Source organism: Mixophyes fleayi, chromosome 6, assembly GCF_038048845.1.
Source record: "Mixophyes fleayi isolate aMixFle1 chromosome 6, aMixFle1.hap1, whole genome shotgun sequence".
In the NCBI taxonomy this organism is placed as follows: Eukaryota; Metazoa; Chordata; class Amphibia; order Anura; family Limnodynastidae; genus Mixophyes; species Mixophyes fleayi.
The window spans coordinates 150,731,472-150,755,586 of record NC_134407.1 but is presented as its reverse complement, the minus strand read 5'-3'; the positions used below and the strand labels follow the sequence as shown (position 1 = coordinate 150,755,586).

Below are 24,115 nucleotides of genomic sequence, written 5' to 3'. Positions count from 1 at the left end.
AAATGTGTCTCCTGTACAAAAACAACATCAGTGCCTTCTTTGTGGAATCCACGTAAGGCACGAGAGCGCTTCTCCGTTTAAATCCTAGGCATTTACCAAGACAATTTTAAAGGTACTGGTCACGGGGGCCAACACAGGGTGAAAACAGCATTGTTGGGTGCTCGATCTCTAAACCATATGAGAAAAGGGGGGAGAGAGTGGGGGGGTGAAGGGAGAAGGCGGAGAGGGTGGAGAGAAGAGCGGGACAAAGGTAGACAGTTATAAAACAAAGAATTTACATATACGAATAGAACATTGTAATCACCGCTTCAGAAGGGGAGAGAGACGGGGTCTCTCCCATCCTCTGGAAAAATGAACAGCGCTGGGGGTCAATGGCGGCTGGTGACCAAGGTAAATATCAAAGTTAAATATTAGAGAAATAACTGAGGAGGCTTAGCCTCCAATTTAAATTAGGCTGTAATCCAAATAAACTGATAACTACGGAACAAGAACCTGCTTAGATACTCCCAAGTAGCCAGATGTGGGTTAGCTATTAAGTATAACTAATTGGTTGACCTAGGGTTACCCATTGGTGGCTACCCGTAAGGGGGGGGGCATAAGCGTCACCTTGCATAGACCTCATCAAGGTAACCAAACTGCGGTAGGAGTCATTAAGGCACATTATAAAAACTTGGTTGAAATCTGCAGTCCGCAAGCCTTGGGTCTAGCAAATCAGTCCATGCTCTACTTTGTGGAACCTGCAAAAAAAAAAAAATAGAAAAGCAGCAGACCAAAACAGTAGGTCCCATCATTGGTAACAGCAAGAGGCATCGAAAAGGAAAAGTCAAGGCCGATGCCAGGCCAGCCAGTTAACTGTGTTACAGAAAGACACAGGCACGCTATTCAGGTGAACGAATCTGACGGAGAGGTCTGTCTCTGTTTAGATGATCTTGAGTTCCTGGCTACCTGCCATCTCCCTGTGGTCACAGGATGGAGTCTTGCAAAGCATTCCCGCAAATCCGGGAGATGAACATTTTGGATGTCCAGAGTGGAGCAAAAGGCGGTAAGATATGAGGGAGAACACAAAATTTCTGTTCGCCCATTGAGGGTGACCTGAAGGCCAAAAGGGAAGCTCCATATGTATTTGATGTTCCGGACATGGAGGGCATTGGTCAGAAGTTTAAGCATGTGCCTGAGTTGGGTGGTGTGCCAAGAGAGGTCCTGTAATATTTGTGTTTTCTGCCCATTATAGTCAATTTCATCGAGATTTCTCCCTTTTGAATGATAGCCTCCGTCTGTGTGTAGTAATGAAGGCGACATATTACATCACTTGGTCGGTCCGACTGGGCTCTCTGTGGTTTCAGGGCCCTGTGGGTTCTGTCAAAATAAATGAGTGTGGATTGGTCCTAGGCTAGAATTTTGTTTAAGGTTCTGGTGAGAAACGGGACCAAATGAGTGTGATTTCATCAGGGATGCCGCAAATCCGAAGGTTGCTTCTGCGGCCTCTATTATCTAGATCATCAACCCTGGTGTGAGCAGATGAAAATCCTGAGCCTGCATTTCCAGAGCATCCTGGAGTCTGTATTGGCGGTCGTCCGATTCATCCCTGTAGGCTTCCACTATAGCAAAACTAGAGGCTAGCTGGGTGAAGATTTGCCACTTCCTTCCGAAAGTCTCATAGAGTCTGGTCTTCAGAATTTGGAAGTCTTTTTTTATTGGAATTTCCTCGCTTAATAAGTTGCAATATAGCGCCAAGTTCTTGACCAGTTTGAGAGACCGGTTCATGTGTCAGCTGGTGAGGAAATATCAAAATCTGGAGAGCGCGAGAAGGAAGCCTCTGAGGTGGAAGAAGGTGTGCTAGTCTTTAGGAATTGTCTGAGATCCGAACGCTGTGGTGTGTCCACAGGTTTTCCAGAGTCCCGTTTTGCATGGCCTCTCCTGTCTTTGCCCATGAGAGGCAAGAGTTATACCGTAGTTACAAAAAACAGAGAAAACAGCCTTATATTACATGGATGGAGCAAAGAGTGTACATACCTTAAGTCTCATTCTCACAAAGTGGCCTACGAAGCCATGAGGTCAGGCCGCATATCGGTGTCACAGTCGAATTAATAAGTTTAATGTCTTTATTCCTAAGGATGAATTGAAGGGATTGCAACAAATAACTAAATCTCGAGAATTAATTTTAATTAGATTAGCTATAACAATAAATGATAGGAGAAGATGACTCCATCCTCCCAACATCCTATTAAAATTTCTAATTATCTGGGTTGCATTCATATAAGCCTGAAGTACTTTTTGGGATTTGCCCTCCCAAGCAGGTAAATTGTTTCTTCACCCGTTATTAATGAATATTCTATCTCCATGGGTAACAGGTTACATTAGTGTTTAAGATCATGGCTGCTGAATTTTGCACATTATTGGCAATTCCTATATAGATCCGAACATGGAAAGTTTTTCTAAGATGGCGAAAAAGAGGTAAAAGGATTGGCAACATAGAGTAGGATGGCATATTGCAAATGCAGAGATTTTTTATTTCCTTATTTCCAACTTTAATTCCTTCGAATGTCAGCCAAGTCTGGAGGATATTGGTTAGTCCAGGGGTGGCCGAGCCGAATGCGGCTCTCTGACTTTAAAATTGAGGCTCCTGGCAGGCTCTGTGATACTCTGTGGCTGTCAGCACTCAGAGCACTGCTGACAGCCACAGAGAATCACCCAGCTGGCCAGGGGCCTCAGCGCGTCTAACAGCAGCATGCGTCATGTGACCGTCTCTGCATAACGCAAGGAGGTCACATTATCACTGCTATCCAATCAGGGAAGGAGGAGGAGAGTGTGTAGTCTGCTATCCCTCCTTCCGCTGCGCAGGCTCCAGCATCTGTGTGACAGGTAAAGGACATGTGAGAGGCTAAATGTCATGTATGGGGCACCTGGAGAGAGGCAGAGTGGCATGTATGGGGCATGTGGGGAGGCTGATTGACCTGTATGTGGCCTGTGGGGAAACTGATGTGTACAGCGTTGGACTGGCCCACTGAGATACAAGGAGAATCCCTGGTGGGCCCCGATGCTTTAGGACCACACACACTTTTGAAAAGAGATGGGGGGCCAGCCAGTTAGCAGCGTTGTGGTTGGTCCCGGGGTAGGGACCAGCCAATTACCTTCCTCTGGCCGCTGATCTTATCCCTGCCCCCCCCCCCCCCCATTAGTGGACTAATCCATAATGAGCAGGTGTCACATGGGACGAGCACCACGTGACAGGTGTGGTCCCATGTGTGCAGTGCAGAAAGCACGACTGGAGCAAGGTAAGTGTTATGTTTGTTGTGGTAATGTGTGTGTTATGGTAATGTGTGTGTTTGTTATGGTAATGTGTGTATGTGGGCAATGGGGCTTGTTACAATGTAATAGGGGTGAGGACAGGGGGGGTCTTGTTAAAGTGAAATGGGGGGTGAGGGCAGGGGGGCTTGTTATAAGTGAAATGGGGAGCTTGTGGTAATATAATGTTGGTGTGAGGTAGGTGGTGGCTAATGGATGCTATTTTATTAGTTGGGTGATGGTGGGACAATTTAATTTAATAGTGGGGCCTATTAATTTAAGAGGAGGTGGCAGAACCTTTTTGGCTTGGGGCTATTAATTAAATATGGGTTTAAGTTTGGGCAGGAGGGCCTTTTATTAAGTGTGAATGTGAATTATTTAATGCCAGGGATGGTTGTGTGAAATGGTTATATTTATTAAACTTAAATGCTATTTATTGCTTGGCCTGTTTAGAGGTAGAGAAATAGGTTTATTTATTAAATGCAGATACTATTAATTTAATGTCGGGACTGGTTGGAGAGAAATAGATCTATTTATCAAAAGTGAATACTATTATTTTAATGTTGGAGCTGGAGGGAGGCCTAATTATTAAACGTGTGTACTATTGATTTAACGCCGGGGCTGGTCATAGATGTCATGTACCCATTGTTTTTCCAGAGAGAACTGCCAACATTGCAAGAACCAGACAAGCAGCAACTAAGCTAAAGACACCAGCAGCCACATTTCGGGAAAGCGACAAGAACAAAACACACATACAGTAGGTGCACACACTCACATTAAGCGCACACAAATACTGGGCCCCACCTACCATTTATTTGTCTACGAGGCCACTTTTAGACTTTTTTTTCCAGGGCCACTTTGAGTTCCCAATCCGCACCTGCCCTTTTCTATGTAGGTGGGGCACACCCGAGTTCAAAATTTTCAAAGCACGAGTCACCTGCACCTTTAAGTGCCGTACACATCATGACATTGCGATGCCGGCAATGTACAGGAGCCGCAAAGAGCCTGTCCAGCCGACCACAGAGAGGAGATGAAGCAGAGGTAAGTTACTTTATTTTACTGTAAAAAAAATAATTAATTTGAACTTGAGAATGTTCCCTTTTTACCTGGGGGTGGGGGAGTAGCCTGTTATTGGCATGATATGAATTGGGGGCAGTATTCTGTGGCATAATATTGTTTGGGAGCAGTATTTTGTGGCATAATATTGTTTGGGAGCAGTATTTTGTGGCATAATATTGTTTGGGAGCAGTACTCTGTGGCATAATATTGTTTGGGAACAGTACTCTGTGGCATAATATTGTTTGGGAACAGTATTATATGGCATAATATTCATTGTGGCATAAATTGAACAATGTGCATAAATTAAACTGGGGCACTACTGTGTGACATAATATGATTTGGGGACATTACTGTGTGGCATAATATGATTTGAGGGCATTACTTTGTGGCATAATATGATTTGGAGACATTATTGTGTGGCATAATATGATTTGTGGCATAAATTGAACTGGGACACTAAAGTGTGGCATGATATTGTCTGGGGCATTACTGTGTGGCATAAATTGAACAATGTAGCATAAATTGAACTGGGGCACTACTGTATGGCATAATATTAACATTTTATTTGTTTGTTTCATTATTAATAATATATAAATAATATATATATATAATCCATCTATCTAAATGCACAACTGGCTTGACTAGATTTTAGCCAACCCCTGATCTGCAGCAAAGGTATTTCCCATGGAGCCTAGGTCGGGGGTGGCACTGAATGTTATCACTAAGGGTAGTAATAGTATACATATGGACAGGTTAATTGTAACTATTCTGAGACATGGTGCCTCTCTGCTTTTATATATGTTTTGTGTGTCTTTTCAATTTTAGTCATTCTTTGAAACATTATGTTTTCATATTTGTCTGTTTCATTATAAAATCTACATACCTTCCACTACGTATGCACTGCTTTTAGGGCACTCAGGACTTCTGTTCTGCCTGCCGAGAGGTATGTCACACTTCTTTGAACGGGCTCTGTACACTTCTGTCGATGGTGCACACAACAATGCTAGTATTTTGCCGTAGGGGGGTGGGCTAGTGCTTTTCACACTTACACGCACTCTTTAAAAATGAGAGCTATTGATTTAAAAAGAAAGTATGTGGAACTGTATAAAAATAGCGAATCCAGGATCAAAAACTCTAAAATGTACTATTTTGAATAAGTGGAACTAAAGCACTGTGTTGAAAGCTTTGTTGGTATCTAAGCTTAACAGCATATTTTGTGATTGGGTTTGAAAGGACAAAATTACAATAGCTGTAACATCAACATGCACTGCCTTCACAGAGTGTCTGCCTTTCATGAATCTCAGCTGATGTTCCATTAACAGAATAGGCAGTATACACTGCAGTCTAGTTGCCATTGTTTTCCTTAAAACTATCATATCTGAATTGAGCAGGTTGTGGGGCAGTGTGAGGACATAGACTTGGGTAGCAAGATTGTGTGAGCATCATTAAAAGAGACAAAATGAGGGTGCTGCGTGTAAATGGTTTTGTAAAGATCCAACAAAGTAGGATTTATATGAAATTGGAAAAGTATATAATTGTCTCATGAGAAACCATAAGGTCCGTGTGCTTTTTGTGGTCATAAATCGGAATTGGTTTTAAAATATGTCACATTTTTAATGCTGTAAAATGGCAGATTACCACATGCTGGAGAAAAGTGGACACTCCTAATCTAGCTGCCAGTGTAAAGAAAATTTGTCTAGTCTATAAAATAGAAAATATATCCTGTGTTATTCAGCATGTCAATTAAATCCTCTAGTGTTTGGTCCCCATGAATTGACTATCATGGGGCTCAACCCACATAATCCTATGGTCTTTTACTTTTTACGAGCCCCAATACCAGAGACCAGATGTAAATGTACGCTTGTGAGTTTCTTACCATTAAAGTTTTTACGCTTCACTTTTATCTACACACATTTTGACTTGTCAATTACGGTTTAACACTCTTAACTTATTTGTATATTGTTGATTTTACTGCTATCGCACAACATAGTGATGCACACACATGTATTGTAGGTTAGAATTTACATATATTACATAAACAGAGTTACAACCTATAATATGTTTTGTAGGGAGAATGTACTATTAGAGGTTATTTCCAATGTCCTAATGGTTATATGTGTACATGTTAGACAAACTGGTATTATTTTTAAAACAACCAGCACTGACGTACTCAAAACTTATCTTTCTCCTGCTCAATTGTTCTTAAAATGCTTGCTGGAAAAATATTTTTAAGGTTCCTTCTTTAAAGATGACTGAAGGTTTATCTTGTATAATATTTAATAGAATAGGGTCCTGTTTTAGAATTTCATAGTTGTTATAACTTATATTTTTAACTTGTATTAAGAAAACTACTCTTTATTAAGGACTTACAGCTGAATATATTTTTATTTTTGCTTCTATTTTTATTTCGACTAAATATTTTTCCTCCAGGCTTGAGTTTAGTCTCTTGACTAAGATTTAGCCTCTTTCTAAGGAGTCACAGGTAATATTCTCAGCTTGAATATAAAATTCTTCATTCAAGTTACAATTACTCTTCAATGTCCCATCTGACCTCTCGCTATATTCATTATATTATTCATTCAGTTTTTATATTTAGTTGATATAAATTTATAACCTCTAACTAATATAGCCATATGCAACAAATTAATGTTATCATAATCAAAGTGATGTGAAAATTTGAAATGATAATGATTTTTGTTGAGATAAGCTAGTGTAGGGCTCCCTTTTCAAAATATTGAAAGAGCATCAATATAACTGGCAGGGAACAACAAGTTTACCCTGAATGCCCTATTTGTCCCATATATGGGGTTCCTTAAACCCCGCTATTTATAAATTGGCAAACCAAAGGGCAAACCTGTTGCCATTGGCCTTACCAAGTGATTGTAAATTAACTGTACAATGAAAACCAGAAAATAGTTCTGCACAAGACTAAAATAAATGGCATCTACAAAAAAGTCACATAACCTCCCAGAGACCCAAAATCCTGTATTAAGATATTCCTAATTGCTTCCACACCATTCTCGTATGGAATATATGTATATAGAGCCTGGACATCAAGAGTAAGGAAACCTGGATTTCAGGTTATATCTTTCAATTTGACATAGAACAAAATGGTCAACAAAAAAACATAGATTTGAAGACCAAATGCCAGAAATATTATGTCATCCTGGAGGAGAGTGAAGTGACTTGTGAATTTTAAGTAACAAATACAATATAGGAATGCTAGGGTGTTTGTTGAATAAAAAATGTGATTTATCTTTAAGATAATGCCCCATCTTACAAAGCAGACTCCAGGATATGCATATCTATTTGTCTAAAACAAATATTTAAAGCTTGGGACTGTCACTGGAAATTAGGGACAGTTGATAACCATGCACGTTTCAAGCGTGACAGAAGTCAAAATAAAACTTGTCCACACAAACTGCCTTCGTATGGTGCACCACAAACAATTTCCTTTAGACAAAAGCAGATAAACACATTAGGACGTTATACCTCATTGATGTATCTTCTTCCTTTCTCTTTGAAGCCTCTTTAGAGTATTTTCTTCCTATTTTGCTAATTAGTGACTGGGCTGCATCTGGAACACCTTTGGCTTTTTCATCCTATGAAAATCAAACTTCAGAATGACAAATAGTTATAGTGCTAATTACCATATATTAGAATTATGTCATCTTCCTGATCCATCTTCAAACTTAAATAACTAAATCAAATATTTCATATGTTGAAGCAGCGGATGAGCCTTATTGTATGACCTTAAAAACATTAGAAATCTAATACAAGAAATCTGTGAATTATTGAAATCATTCTAATGCTTTCCAACATGCTGATTTTATATAACTATATAAATTTTATATATATAAAAAAAGATGTATTTTACAAATGTGGATAGAACCCCAATCACCTTCATTAACGTTATTTAAGGATAAGTTGGCATATGTGTTTAGAATGGAGTGGATAGAAGCCTCTATATAGAGAGAAACAAGTAGAAAAACTATTTAGTGTATGGGAAAGTTAAATAAATTCACTTCCGTTGGACATCAAAGCAGTTTTATAAATGTTTTAATTACACGTATTGGTATAAAACAAGAGTTTTGAATAGTGATAAACCTATAGAATTATAGATATTTGGGAAATGGGGAGCCACGTCGGAGCATTATAATATGTCATATATTAGTGTCATATGTGAGAAAAGACAAAATATGTTACATTATTCATAGTGCTATATATGATCTATTACTGATATGTGTAAAACAATTTTTTTTAGGTTTGTTTTCTTTGTAAACCTTTTGTCATGGTACATTATGATATCATTATTGTGTATAATTTTAAGCTATTTGTATTCATTATATATTATTTTTTGTTGAGTTAAATAAAATATTACATGGACAAAAAAGGAAAAAGCTGGTAAATGTCCCTGAGGTGTAAGTGGAAATAGTAGGGTGAGCTCCATTTACAAGGCCCAATCTGGGACTTCTTCTCTCAAAGTCTGACAGCAGACCGATTAATAGATGCACCTGTGAAAGATGTTTAAAAGGATGTCAATCTCAGTCTGTGTCTCTGCTCTGCCTGGGGAAGGGATTGCAAAGTCTCTAAAAGAGAAAGCATGATATGTTCTGGAAATTATTCAGCTTTTATTTAATTTGATAGTCAAGAATGACATATGTTTAGTTAGTGCCAGGATTTAATTTTGAACTTCCCTGCTACTGTACACTACCATTTACCCCAAGTTATGGCACCTCCAACTTGATGGAGAATGTGGGCATGAGATCTGTGCATACTGAGAGCAGCAGCCGCATTGAAGAACCTGCAGGAAGCAGATCTGTGTGCGAGAGTTGGCCTAATGAATAGTGGGCCAGCTTCTTGGCACCTTTTCTTGCAAGAGAAGCTCAAAAAGCCTACTTCGAATTAAGCAGATGTTCAGGACCACGAAAAGCTAAAAACAGAAATCCTGACATGCCTGGGAGTTACGCTGTTGATTCCACAACGAGTGCACCACTAGGTTTACTCCACGGACAAGCCTCCTTGCTCACAAATGCACCACCTCACCCAGCTGACCAAGATATGGTTAAAGCCCGAAACATTAACCGGGCCGCAGATGGTGGAAAGAGATCTCTTGGACCATTATTTGAGGTCTCTGCCCATAATTTTGCGCAAGAGGGTGAGCCACAGCTGACAACATGGTGGAGAGGTATCTGGTTGCAGAGGAACTACTGGCTTAGCCACAGGGCCCCTTAGATTCACAACAGCGCACTTCAGCAACACCTAATAAGAAAAGGTGCTTAAATGTTTCAGGTGTGGTATGCCAGGGCATGTATTTACTAAATGTTCAGATATGCAACAACTTAAGTGATGCAATGCTGCCTTTGAATGCCATTTTATTTTTAACAGATTAGCCTGTACTGTTCTAGCTCTGGATGAGCCAGAAAAAAATGTGTGAAATTTTTAAGGAGGGCAACCGGATGGAGGCATTGTTAGACAGATGGGGGCATATTCAATTAGGATTCGCGTAAAGTCATTACGGTACCCCAACATTGCCCCATAGGGGGGTGTATATATATATACACACACACACACATATACACACACAAACACTCATACACACACACTCACCACAACACTATATGGACAATAGTATTGGATGCTTGACCATTACACCAACAGGGATGGTAATGACATTGTATTCAAATATATATATATACTTTAATATTGAGTTGGTCACCATTTTGAAGCGATAACAGCTTCCACTCTTCTTTGGAAGGCTTTCCACAAGATGTTGGTGATGTTTCTATGGGAATTTGTGCCCATTCATTCTGTAGAGCATTTATGTGATCAGGTACTGATGTTTGACGAGAAGACCTGGCTTACAAACTCCATTCCAGTTCATTCCAAATGTGTTCCATGGGGTGGAGTTCAGGACAGTCAAGGTCTTCCACATCGAACTCATCAAACCAAGTCTTGGTAGTCCATGCTTTGTGCATTGAAGCACAGTCATGTTGAAATAGAAAAGGGCCTTCCCCAAATTGTTGCGACAAAGTTGGAAGCATAGCATTGTCCAAAATGTCGCAATCTTAATGCTGAAGCATTAAGATTGCCCTTCACTGGAGATAAGGGGCCTAGCCCAAACCGTGAAAAAACAGCCCCATACCATTATCCCTCGTCCACCAAACTTCACAGCTGGCATAATACAGTCAGGCAGGTAACGTTTTCCCGGCATCCGCCAAACCCAGACTCACCTATCTAACTGCCAAACAGAGAAGCGTGATTCGTCACGGCACAGTACGTTTCCACTGCTCCAGAGTCCAGTGTCAGTGTGTTTTACACCATTTCATCCGACGCTTGGCATTAGTCTTGGTCATGTGAGGCTTGCATGCAGCTGCTCAACCATGGAAACCCATTCTATTAAACTCCGGCTGCACAGTTTTTGTGCTTACATTAATGTCAGTGGAAGTTTGTTACGCTTCAGCTATGGAATCAGCAGAGCACCATGGGCCTTAGCAGTCGTTGAACCTGCTCTGTGATATTACGTGGTCTTCCGCTTCGTGGTTGAGTTGCTGTTGTTCCTAAACGCTTCCACCTCTAATAATATCACATACAGTTGACCGTGGAATATCCAGCGAGGATGAAATTTCACGAACTGTCTTATTGCAAAGGTGGCAACTGATCACGGTACAATGCTTAAAGTCACTGAACTCTTCAGAATGACCCATTCTGTATCGCAAATGTTTGCACATGGAGTCTACATGGCTAGGTGCTTGATTTTATACACCTCTGGCAACGGGTCTAATTGAAACACATCAATTCAAAAATTAACAGATGTGGGCAAATACTTTTGTCCATATAGTGTATATAAACATACATACAGTGGTGGAGGTTAGCTGTCATACCACCACTTCTCCTTTCACAACCCAGTCACTTATATTTTCCATACCACCACCTTTATATTTACACTGTGAGTGCCTCCTAATCATACCACAATTATACATACTGTGTAATATATATATATATATATATATATATATATATATATATATATATATATACACACACACACACACACACACACACACATTTGCAGAGACGATTCAGCCACAACATTAAAACTACTGCCCAGTGAAGTGAATAACATTGATTATCTCATTAGAATGACGCTTGTCAGAGTGTGGGAAATATTAGGCAGCAAGTGAACAGTCAGATCTTGAAGCTGAAGTGTTGGATGCAGTGCACCGTAAGCATTTGGGCAACTTTGACAAGCACCAAATTGTGATTGGTTGAGGACTGGGTCAGAGCATCTCCAAATGGTTATTTAGTGGTAAGTACCTAGGGAAAGTGTTCAAGGAAGGACAACCAGTGGACCAGTGAACGGGTCATGAGCACCCAAGGCTTATTGATGAGCGTGGGGAGCAAAGGCTTATCCATCTGGACCAAACACACAGAAGAGCTACTGTTGGACAAATTGCTGAAAAAGTAAATAATGATAGAAAGGTCTCAGAACACACAATGCATTGCAGTTTGCAACATAGCTGCAGACTAGTGAGAGTACTGTCGAAGTCAGCAAATTGGATAAAGTCATTTCAATTAAAGTCTAGCAAACTTGGTTGTCTTTGTCTGAAAAGATGCGTACGGTACGCTATGACGTACAAGGGCACGCTACGGCGTGAAAGGGCGTACGCATCCACTACATGTGGCAGCAACAGTAATTGGTCTTTTACCATACATTCGCACAAACACGCATACTTATAAAATAGTACACATTAATGGTAGTTACAACACATAGTCAGTTATGTCGAAATATAGTAGTATTTATATGTTATATCAGAGTTACATGCATATTAGTGAAATACATGGAACGGGTTAAAGGAATAACATCATGAGTGGTATCATAATGAACCTTATTACATATCCTACTGTTTGGTTCACTCTGCGAGGGAATCGCAGAGTGCATACACAAGTTATGAATGATAGGGAATTATGAACTACTTAAGACTAAGGAATCCTGGCGGGAAGAGCAGAGCATACCCCCTGCAGAGATGACCCCCTCCTTTGGATTCCTTAGGATGAACCAGCCAATGATTGACGACCCCTTGGACATTCCTTAGACCCGGACCAATAGATGCAAGCAATACCGTCTTCATTGTATTACTGTATTTGATTGTGTATATAAGCAGCAGCTTGTGATCCAGAGGGCAGACATCTTGTCCCCAGACTTCAGGATTGAATGACTGCACTGGATCCAGAGCGCCTGCGATAAGTAACGGCTGTATTTACTATTACTTCGCTTGAGCATATTATTCCACTTATTGCGAATAAATCTTTGTGCTTTGGAAACACAAATCGAGGTTCGACAATCGTTATTGGTTAGCGACCATACGCACATAACAGTACCCATGCTGACCCCTGCACACCACTGAAAGTGCATACAATGGGCATGTGAGCGCCAGAAATGGACCATGAAGTAATGAAAGAAGGTGGTCTGGTCTGATGAATCATGTTTCTTTACATCATGGATGACCAGGTGCATGTGCATCGTTTACCTGAGGAAGAAGGCAAGCTGGCAAAGGCAGTGTGATGCTCTGGTCAATGTTCTTCTGGCAAATCTTGGGTCCTGTCATTCATGTGGATATTACTTTGACACAACCCACCTACCTAAAGATTGTTGCGGACCAGGTACACCCATTCATGGAAATCGTATTCCTTAATAGCAGTGGCCTCTTCCAACAGGATGATGTGCCCTCCCACACTACATACATACATATATATATATATATATATATATATATATATATATATATATATACATATACACATATGTATATTTATTGTACAAACTATGGCATTCACTGGAGTCTCACACAGCTTAGCTGAACCATTTTACTGATTATTTGCAGTTGTCAGGATGCCTTAAACAGTTTCAGCAATGGTTACAGCAGACATATTCAGTAATAGCATCACAATTTTCCCACAGCCCTACATCTGGCTAAACAGCAGTTCCCTCACTACTAGCCGGCCACTAACTGGCATCAATGGCCCCGCCAACAAATACAAAAAGTGTTTTATCCTCCACCCAAGGACTACAAGGAAATCACAGCAAACAACAAACCAATTAGATCCATGTGGAACACCTGTGTGTATATGTGCTGAAAGAGGAGCCCAGGTAAAACTTAACCCTGCCTGCAGCCTACTCTTGCAGACTGCCTGGTTTTCTACCTCTTACCCTTTAGAAAGGTGTGACAAATAACCCTCTTTGCCTATATATATATATATATATATATATATATATATATATATATATATATATATATATATATATACATACATATATATACATACATATATATACATACATACATACATACATATATATATATATACATACATATATATATATATACATACATATATATATATATACATACATATATATATATATACATACATATATATATATATACATACATATATATATATATACATACACATATATATATATACATACACATATATATATACATACACATATATATATATACATACACATATATATATATATACATACACATATATATATATATACATACACATATATATATATATACATACACATATATATATATATATACATACACATATATATATATATACACATATATATATATATATATATATATATATATATATATATATAATATAAATGCCTAGTGGCGTGTGTTAGTCTGTCTGTGTGTGGAAAAAATAAAACCAAGCTGCAGCGCCACCTGCTGGGCGGAGTTATACACTGACCTACTAAATTCTTAGTGTGTGTGGAAAAAACACCTCAGAAAGGGCTGAAATTTGGTATACTAAAATGTTTTTAATTTGTTAATTTAATTTGTTAATTGTTAAAAGTGTTTATAAAGATTTTAAAAAAATATATATATATTTCTTGAAGGAGAAGTGACAGTTGGGAGTGGATGGTGGTTGCCGGGGGTGACAGTGGGGAGTGGTTGGTGGTTGCCGGGGGTGACAGAGCGAGAGGAGTGTGATACTCAGGACCGCTGAGAGAGATCCCTGTGTCTGGATAGATGTAGCAATAAAAATGAAGGATGAGGTGATGGAGAAGAATGATGAGGTGGTAACATGTGGACAAAACCACGTTAAAAAAGGCCGCTTGCGTCGGGAAGTAACGCTCTTCCCCTGAGGAGGCCTGGGCTATGGCCCAAATGCATGACAAGAACCTTTTTAACACATTAAGTAGCTCGATTTGACTAGAATGCATGAGTATCATGCACGGGTTAACATATATATATATATATATATATATATATATATATATATATATATATATATATATATATAAATATATTACACACAAACAACGATGCAAAAACATCAGTCTATAGCAAACCCTAAATAACTGATGTAAATTAATAAATTAGCTGCCATGTTAGCAGCAAGGCGTTAGACATTACTGAACCAAATTGACCTCAATTTTTCTAATCGAGGCATATGCCGCACACTGCCGCTTAACACACATGGCAAAGTTAAGGTAGATATTAGCAAACTGACGGCAAACTTTGTGCAGTTTGTAATTGGAAACTGGTCAGAAGGATCAGACTGTGTGTTACCTAATTTCAACTAAACAAAAGACATGGCAGACCCTAAGACAATAAAAGGGGAGTCTATATCATAAACATCGCTTTTATGTATATAAAAAGATACATTAATTAAAAAAAAAAAACATTGTTACCTCCGAGGATTTATACAAATTAAGTTGTTAGATGTGTCCAATAAGGATCAATGATGACTTTACGCATGGGCTCCAACCTTGTAGTTTGAGGCTAAGAGTATCTTGTGCCACAGTACAAATTCTTACTTTTGTATTTGGGAGCTTTGTCAGACACATTATAACAGACCATATTCAGCAAGAAATTCTCCAATATATCCAGCTCATTCAATCATGACACATTTAAGAACAGGTGGATGGAATACTTGATAATGTTGACCACTGGGAAAATCTAAACAATCAGGTACTATACCTGAGGAAGAGTGGCACCAAGTATGGCATGCATAGAAGGCAGTGTTGCAAGGCCATAATATAAACTACATGCCAAGTAAACTGCAGGAATCTGACGACCGCTATCAATTCTTTCAGGAGTCTATAGCACAGGCCTTTAACATATATGTGAACCACATAAAACACACATTCCAATCTGCGCTGCTGGAAATAGTAATACACAATTCTGCTCACAGACAGAATAAGGGGGTGTCCCTCCTCCTATTTTATATAAGGATACACAATACAATTCTGGGCGCAAAGTATACTAAATGCAGAGTAAAAATATGGAATATATTTAATATAATTTATGAATAGGATATCCTGTAGCACATATATCAATTTAAGTATGCAAGGAAATATCAAGGTACATATAAAAAATCAGTGCACTGATTGCAAATTAAAATATTGTACAGTAATATAGCAACAGATATATAGGTTAATTAATAACCGTACTGTAACATGCGCATAAAAAACATAAATGCGTATGCAGACATATGAATAAAGTCCAGTTTATCAGTGAAGGAAGCAATGTATAAATATAGAGCCAGGGTTTGAAATTCTCTATGTCTAAGCAGCACGAGAATTAGGAGATCTCCAACATGTATACTAGTTCTAATAAATAAGAGAACTGATTGATAAAACACAGCACAGTCATGATTGTAGAAGTTGCTACATGATATCAGTAGAACAATTCGCTCATCGCTGGAGTGTCCAATTAGTATAATATTAGTTGTAGCCCCTTTAGCTTCAGTATGGTGTCTGTGGGATTGTAATAGTGAACTTATCTCTCTGGCTTAGTCTCGATTATGAGTCAAAGCGGTGGTGTAAGCATAGTATAAAGACAATCCACTCACCCCTGACGTATCCAGACAGTCCAGTCCTCGGTAGGATCTTATGGAAATATATTCCGTTGAAGCCGGGTAAGTCTCCGGTGAACCCGATCCTATCCAGTTCTATGACCTGTCTGGTATTCGCGCAGATGACGGGTTGTCACAAGTCTGCATCTTTCACTGAGTTCACCTCGCACATGCGCGAAATCCAGAGTCTTCTGTAGTTTGATGTTAGTTGAATAAACGAGCTTGTTATTTGTAAAAATAAATGAATATATAGAAACCAACGCGTTTCACCCATATGGTTGGGCTTCCTCAGGGCAAGTGACTCTAAGTTCCTTTTGGACATAATTTATACCCCTTTAAATCTGGGGGTGTGGCTCAAATTTAACCCTTGTCATTATTAAATACCTGGCAATAACACAATACCAATTAGGACAATAAAATAGAAAAAACAGTTACGTCTCAGACGTTAAAATTGTACACCTGGGATGTTCCTAAGCCAAATAGGATGATGGTTGCTTGACCGAGGAATAAATGTATTGCTGTCAACTGCCTTTATATGAGTCTTGGAGGCAATTTGATTATTTTTAACGAATATTTCCAGTTGAAGAAAATTCACTGTCTCTTTGCTGTATGTCGCTGTAAAATACAGATTGAGTATATTTGAATTGATATAAACCAGAAATTCTGATACTTCTTTAACGTCACCTGTCCATATGCAGATGACGTCATCTATAAATCTTTTCCAGGTGTGAATAAATCGACAATAGGGATTGTTATTTCATATGTTATGGTGTTCCCACTCCGCCACAAACAGGGTAGCGTAACTCGGTGCGAATCTTGTTCCCATCACAGTCCCGCGAACCTGTCTGTAGCAGGTGCCCTCAAACCAGAAGTAGTTGTGTTGTAATATTAAATATATTGCTTGTATGAGAAATTGGATTTGTTCTGGCAATAGATCAGAACTCCATGTTAATATTGGTTGAAGATAATTGCAACCAGTTGTGTGATCTATGACTGGATATAGAGAAGTGATTTCACAAGTCATCAAAATAAAGTGTGATTCCCAATTTATATTGTTTATCAGTTGCAATACCTGATTAGTATACTTGAGATAACTCGTTGCTTGACAACAATAAGTTAAAGGAACTTGTCGATATATTCAGAGAGATTTGAGGTAAGACTTTTTATGCCAGATATCATAGGCCTCCCTGGTGGATTCTCCAAGTTTTTATGAATCTTTGGTAAAAAATAGAATACCGGTAATCTTTGATTTTTTGTGAATATATATTCAAACTCTTTTTTGTTTAAAAATGCCTTTAGAAAGAGCGGTCTCTAGAAGAAGCTTCAGTTCTTTTTTATATATATCTAAAGGGTCTTTCAGGAGGATTTCATAAATTGTAGTATCATTTAGCAGCCTATAGGCTTCTTTTAGATAATCATAATCATCATCACCATTTATTTATATAGCGCCACTAATTCCGCAGCGCTGTACAGAGAACTCATTCACATCAGTCCCTGCCCCATTGGAGCTTACAGTCTAAATTCCCTAACACACACACACACATAGACAGACAGACAGGGAGATAGAGAGAGAGACTAGGGTCAATTTGATAGCTGCCAATTAACCTACCAGTATGTTTTTGGAGTGTGAGAGGAAACCGGAGCACCCGGAGGAAACCCACGCAAACACGGGGAGAACATACAAACTCCACACAGATGAGGCCATGGTCGGGAACTGAACTCATGACCCCAGCGCTGTGAGGCAGAAGTGCTAACCACAAGGACACCGTGCTGCCCTAATTCGTCTTGTCCATGAGGACAATGCCTCCTCCCTTATCAGCCGGCTTGATTATAAGATCTTCCAATTTTCTAAGTTGTTCTAATGCTGTTTTTTCTCTTGTACCGAAATTAGGATACTTAATTTTTCGTGTGTAGAGTCTGTTTCCACCATTTTTTGGAAAGTTTCTATGTACGGTCCTTTGATGTGGTAAGAAAAAAATGCGGATTTAGTTTTTAAATCCGTGTGTTTAAATATTGGTGGAGGTGTCTTAACCGAGGGGCTTGAGAGTTTTTGTTGAGCAAAATATTTTTTAAGAGTTGATAAATTATATTAAATATATTCCATATTTTTACTCTGCATTTAGTATACTTTGCGCCCAGAATTGTATTTTGTATCCATATATGTGAACCAGCCAAGTGGCAGCTCCCTAAAGGCTTACAAACAGGCCTGTCAACTTTTAGAGATATTTCTTTTATCTCAATGCGAAAAGCAAATTGTAGTACACTTAAAATACATTTTACCATTGGGGTAATTTAGCAAGTAAGCTCCTCGTCAATATATCTAATGTTTAGGGGAAAAAAAGGACATACTAGCAATTAAAGACCTCACTTTGTGGTGCCTTACACACAAATTGTAATGATAACAAAAATTTAAACTTACTATAAAAAGTTATATCAAGCCCCTTCAATTGACCCTGTTTGCAGGATGAACTAATGCAAGAGATGCGCCTTCCGAAACCAACACAGGATCAAAGAGACATAATGGACAAGGATATCTCACACTTTGAGATGAACTCCACAATAACTGGCTTGAAGATCCGGAAAGTGCCAGGTCCAGAAGAATTTGCCTGCGAATATTATAAAGTGCAACAAGAAACCATTGCACCAACACTGCTGGACTATACCAAACAATTCATACACTCCCCACAGTATTCACGCTATCTTTCTGCCCAAGCCTAATAAGGACACCTAATAAGGACAGGCCTCTCAATTGCCGCTTATAGACCAATTACCCTGCTTAACCTAGATTTTAAAATATAGTCAAAAATTATGGAGAAAAGGCTGAAGTCAATACTCCCTGATCTTTTGACTAGTTACCAATTGGGCTTTGTGGTGGGGTATCAATCTGTAAATATAATACTCTGTAAAAATACTCACCGTCAAAACAGCGGTCTAAGCATCATTTCAGCATCCTGACACCAACAATATGCTCTGTAGCATAGAAATAATAAACACCTCAAAACTAGCCTTTTTACAGTGCAACCATGTAAGTCTAATGGGGGGATTAACTTTCACAATATCATCTACTACAATAACGCTTTACTCCTGCGAGAGATTGGTTGAGAGAATCAGATATTTATACTGATACCTCCTCCCTCTAGAGTGTTTTTATTCCAGATGGTAACCTAATTTCCTTCCTATACAGCCACAATAGGGAAATTCCACAACAGATCAAGGAAAACCCTCTATGGAATATCTTGAGGATCAGATATATCCTGAGGCACAACTTACATCTTAATGCCTGTCAATAAATCTTTCACTAGTGCGAAACCCAGGAGGGCAACATACCCCTTTCTGATCTATAGGGAAAACAGCTTCACAATCATTACTTTGTCTGATGGATAAATCAGCTGAAAGACCTTATACATTTATCTAAGCAGTTGAAAGGTAACCTTTCCTTGGGGCTTTAAATTTTGCTTATTTTCAAGTCCAGCATTACATTAATGATCAAAAAAAATATTGTACAAATCACTTGTACACCTATTTACTTCAAAAACCTCCCCAACACTGTGCGGGAGAAGTTGACCATGAAACATCCTCAACAGGCTTGGCTCAGTTGATGTCAAATTTTCCCACCTTGCAGGTGGAAATCCTTCTGAATGCCCTCTCTGAATCATGCTAAAATGTGGGAAAGGTACATTATTACCTGAGCCCAGAACCATAAAGGCTTCAATACAACCTCATGGTAAAAAGAGTAAATTCTTGCTCATGACCATCAGCGTATTTGATGGGCGAGGGGCTCCCAGGCAGCACCAACCCAAAAGAATATATAAAGATGGCATATCATGGGTTGATATATATATATAATAAGTTAAGCGCAAACTCATTGTTATTATGGATACTTAAGACTTAGAATTCTGAAAATTTTTTGTTTGAACATACTCGATGTCACAAAAACTCTTTACAACAGTGCATTGGAAAAAATGTTACAAAAAGTAGGGATGCTCTAGAATCTGGATAAATTCCGAATCACCTTAGAGCCTGCCATATTCCAAACTGTATATGAACTCTAACTTGCATATAAAAAAGGTAGGTTGGGCCTATATGATAACAAAATGGTCACTTACAGCGCTGAAAGGGTCACACATACAGGAATGCCAGCATCAAACAGAAAGCTGTAACATAAAATTAAAATAGACATAGAGCAGTAAAGTCCCAACAGTTGAATGGGGTATCCACAATATTAGGCAGAGAAACCCTCTTCCAAGTGTGTTCCAGATAGTCAAATATAGGATAACCACGTGAAGGGGCCCCCCTTAGCTGTATGCTTACAAACTGGTTTCTTTAAACACAGCACATCAATCAAAGTTCGATGAGGATGTCGACTGCTGACTTCACCGCATACTCCAACGATAAAACATGTGCACAGAAATAAAATCATAGCATAATACCATTTATTAAATGATAATAAAATATCTAATAAAATCCACAGAGTTAGTCTGCTTCTAGGAGCATACCTCAAGGTAAAATAAATGCAGCATATACATTGTAACAGGGTAAATTACCCAAAGTCCAATCGACTTGTAGCAGCTGCCATTACCCTCAGGTCGTCCCAGCAATCGTTCCCCTGTTAATCCAACGTGTTTCGAATCACAGAGATTCTTTTTCAAGGTAGCTTAGATATTTTATTGTCATTTAATAAATGGTATTATGCTATGATTTTATTTCTGTGCACATGTTTTATCGTTGGAGTATGCGGTGAAGTCAGCAGTTGGCATCCTCATCGAACTTTGATTGATGTGCTGTGTTTAAAGAAACCAGTTTGTAAGCATACAGATAAGGGCGGCCCCTTCACGTGGTTATCCTATACTTGACTATCTGGAACACACTTGGAAGAGGGTTTCTCTGCCTAATATTGTGGATACCCCATTGAACTGTTGGGACTTTACCGCTCTATGTCTATTTTAATTTTATGTTACAGCTTTCTGTTTGATGCTGGCATTCCTGTATGTGTGACCCTTTCAGCGCTGTAAGTGACTATTTTGTTGTGTATATTTGCTTAGGGGAGCAGGTGATGACTTAGGCTGCTTTTTGGTTCTCATAAGCGCTCATTCTTGATATTGCCAATATATATGGGCCTATATGATAGACTTTTTTCTTTATTTTTGGTTCAATATTGGAATCAATATTGAGTCCTATACACTTAAGTCACAGGTAAGACAGGATTCTAGAGACAAAACACAAAGGATCTCACCAAATCCGAAACTTACTAAAAACATATACAATTTAGCCAAATCCCAGATTTAGTGCATCCGTACTTAAAAGGTACAATGTTTAGATGCAACATTTTGAGGCTTTCACCACTTTAGTTTGGAACATAAGCTACCATTTCTTTTTCTGCATCTTTCCATTTGGCTGCATCCCTGGAGTTCTTGGACTTTGTTGTATTTGCAGTCTTCTTCCTGTCACAATCTGGCTTGGGTTTCATAGCAGAAACATCAGGAAGTACATGGATCTCTGAGTTTTGGACATTAGTAATTAAGGATGTTTGATGTGACATCTTTGAAAAACTATTCCTGTATTTTTGCTTTTCAACATTCCTTTCCTTAGCGTGTGTCCGTAAGCAATTTTCTTGCTTTGCTGTTTCTGTCTCTTGAGGCTTTGTTTTCTGGTTACTGGTAAATGTTGTTTTTGTGTTTTGTGCACCCTTTTCATCCTCAAATACTGCATGATAGGCTTGTTGTTTGACAATATAACTTGCAACTTTTTCTAAAAAAACAAAAATGTAAAGATGAGTTATCTGCTACCACTTACTTCTAACATTTTACAATACAATTATTTAAAAAAAAATATTAAACAAAATGAGAAAAATCTCATGTACTCCTAAATGTCACAGGGCCTTGTTTGTTTAATAGTAAACCTTCCAAACTGTGGACACACAAATTTTGCACACATACAATTGTCCTAGTTGTGATAAAAAAATGGGATACTTACTAAAACTTTAACCCAAAACATTGACTAAATTAATTATTAGCTGTAGATATCAGCCCCTAGCTTGAACCTTTTTGGAAAAATATGCAGATTTTCAAAAGCAGCGAAATAACGATCAAATAAATCTAATGTAAATACAATACAATGTAAATACAACCAAACATCCAAGTCTAACAAACACCCTCTAGGTGGAGGTTATAAGCAGAGATGTATAGCCCATTTACATCAATATTTTTTTAAAAAAAATCTGTTATTGAAATTGTTTTAATAAAATAAAAAAGATACTTTATGCATTTTGATTATGATTCAACCTAAGTATGAAATTAATCTATCATGCACAATAGGAGTTTCTCTAACACACACTGAGAACCGAAACCAGGTAGTCATGCTAGATATAAATTCATTTACAACAATATGATAAAATAAAAATATTGCTTTATCATAAAAACATTGTCCAGACTTGCGTGTATAAAGCTACAAAACAACTATATTAGGCGCTAGTTAACTTTTAAAATAAACAGTGTTTATCCAAGCTGCAGCTCTCACCAACAGGATCGGAAACCTGTACTAGCATAGTAAAGACACCAGTCCATCAAGTTCAACCTATTTTGGGTTTCCTGCGATCCTTCACTTATATTTGAAATTGATCCAGATTAAGCAACCGCCAATCTGTTTCAATTTTGAAAATCCCCCCAGACCCACTAGTTAGAACAATATAAAAAGAAAAATGGAGAGCACTAAGCATAGATTAAAATAGTATCTATACTTATATAAAGCATTAATACAAATATGTATTACATACAGTTAATAAAAACTCTTAAATATCGGCAAGTCAACCAATGTAGGACCATGGATATGTTAATACTCTCTTAGGCTGGAATGCAGATGTATTACTTGCTGTGTGTAGCAGAACCGTCCACAATTCAGGAACAGGTCACAGCATAAAAATAGATATAGATGTATAGTTGATTTAATAATGTATTTATCCTTTCCTTCAGCCCAGAGAGGTATGGAGAAAACAAAAGACCAGTCCTAAAGTTAGTCTGGTGGTGTATGTCATTAACCTCCTAGTTGCAGGTAAAATGATTAACCCCGGGGGTTTACAAGAATCAAAATGCCACCAAGGAGTGATACAATCGCCTGACGCATTTCTCAGCTCATCAGTTGTTTCCTCAGAGGCCCAAAACAGAGCAGAATTTAACTGGCATGTTGGAGATTGCACAAGATATATATTCTATTTTAAAGACAAACCAAATTCTCTCTACAATGGATGTTAGAGTAGGAGGACCTGTTTTTTTCAGCATGTGCAAATCTGGCACCTTACAGCATTAAGAATGTGCCATACCTGTTTTGCAGAGTATGTTTGGGTGTATTCGGAATAGGCGCAGGAGGAGGGAATCTATTAATGAAGGAGGCATCCACATTCTTCAACTAAGGATTTGTTGGCAACTAGTGACAGTGGCAATTAATTTAACATAGCTGACTGTAGTACATTAGCACAACACCCCACCTTCAGTGTAAACCTTCCAAATAAATTAGTATGCACTGAAGAGCAAGTGATGCTAGGTATACTTGCCAGCAGTCTCATGGGAAACACGAGGTTATGCTTACAAGTATCCATTATGGTCTGAAAATTACACATTGCTGTACATTGAGGGGATCATGATAAGTAACATACAATGACATATAAAGAAAGTAAAGATAGCCCTGCCCAAATGAATTAAAAATCTAAGAGGTACGGGGAACAATTTATAGATAAGGTAGAATAACAATTGTAGCTGCTGGTGGGGAAAGTATGTGTGGCTACTGAAAGGCAGAAGCATTATCAACAACTAATATTAAAGCAGTCATTGGTGACTGGCATTTATGTGCAGCTTTGGGTTATGTAGTATGGCTGGAATGAGGAGAGACA

General features: G+C 38.5%; 1 protein-coding gene across 1 annotated transcript in view; it reads right to left on the bottom strand.

Annotated features, from left to right (window-relative positions):
* LOC142095362 (synaptonemal complex protein 2-like) overlaps positions 1 to 24,115 on the bottom strand; it is a 315,417-nt gene that overhangs the window by 68,719 nt on the left and 222,583 nt on the right. Inside the window, exons 23-24 of the mRNA XM_075178313.1 lie at positions 21,599 to 21,981; positions 7,837 to 7,946 (exon numbers count right to left, since the gene is read on the bottom strand). Coding sequence (XP_075034414.1) covers positions 7,837 to 7,946; positions 21,599 to 21,981 — 493 coding nt within the window. The remainder of the gene's footprint in view (positions 1 to 7,836; positions 7,947 to 21,598; positions 21,982 to 24,115) is intronic.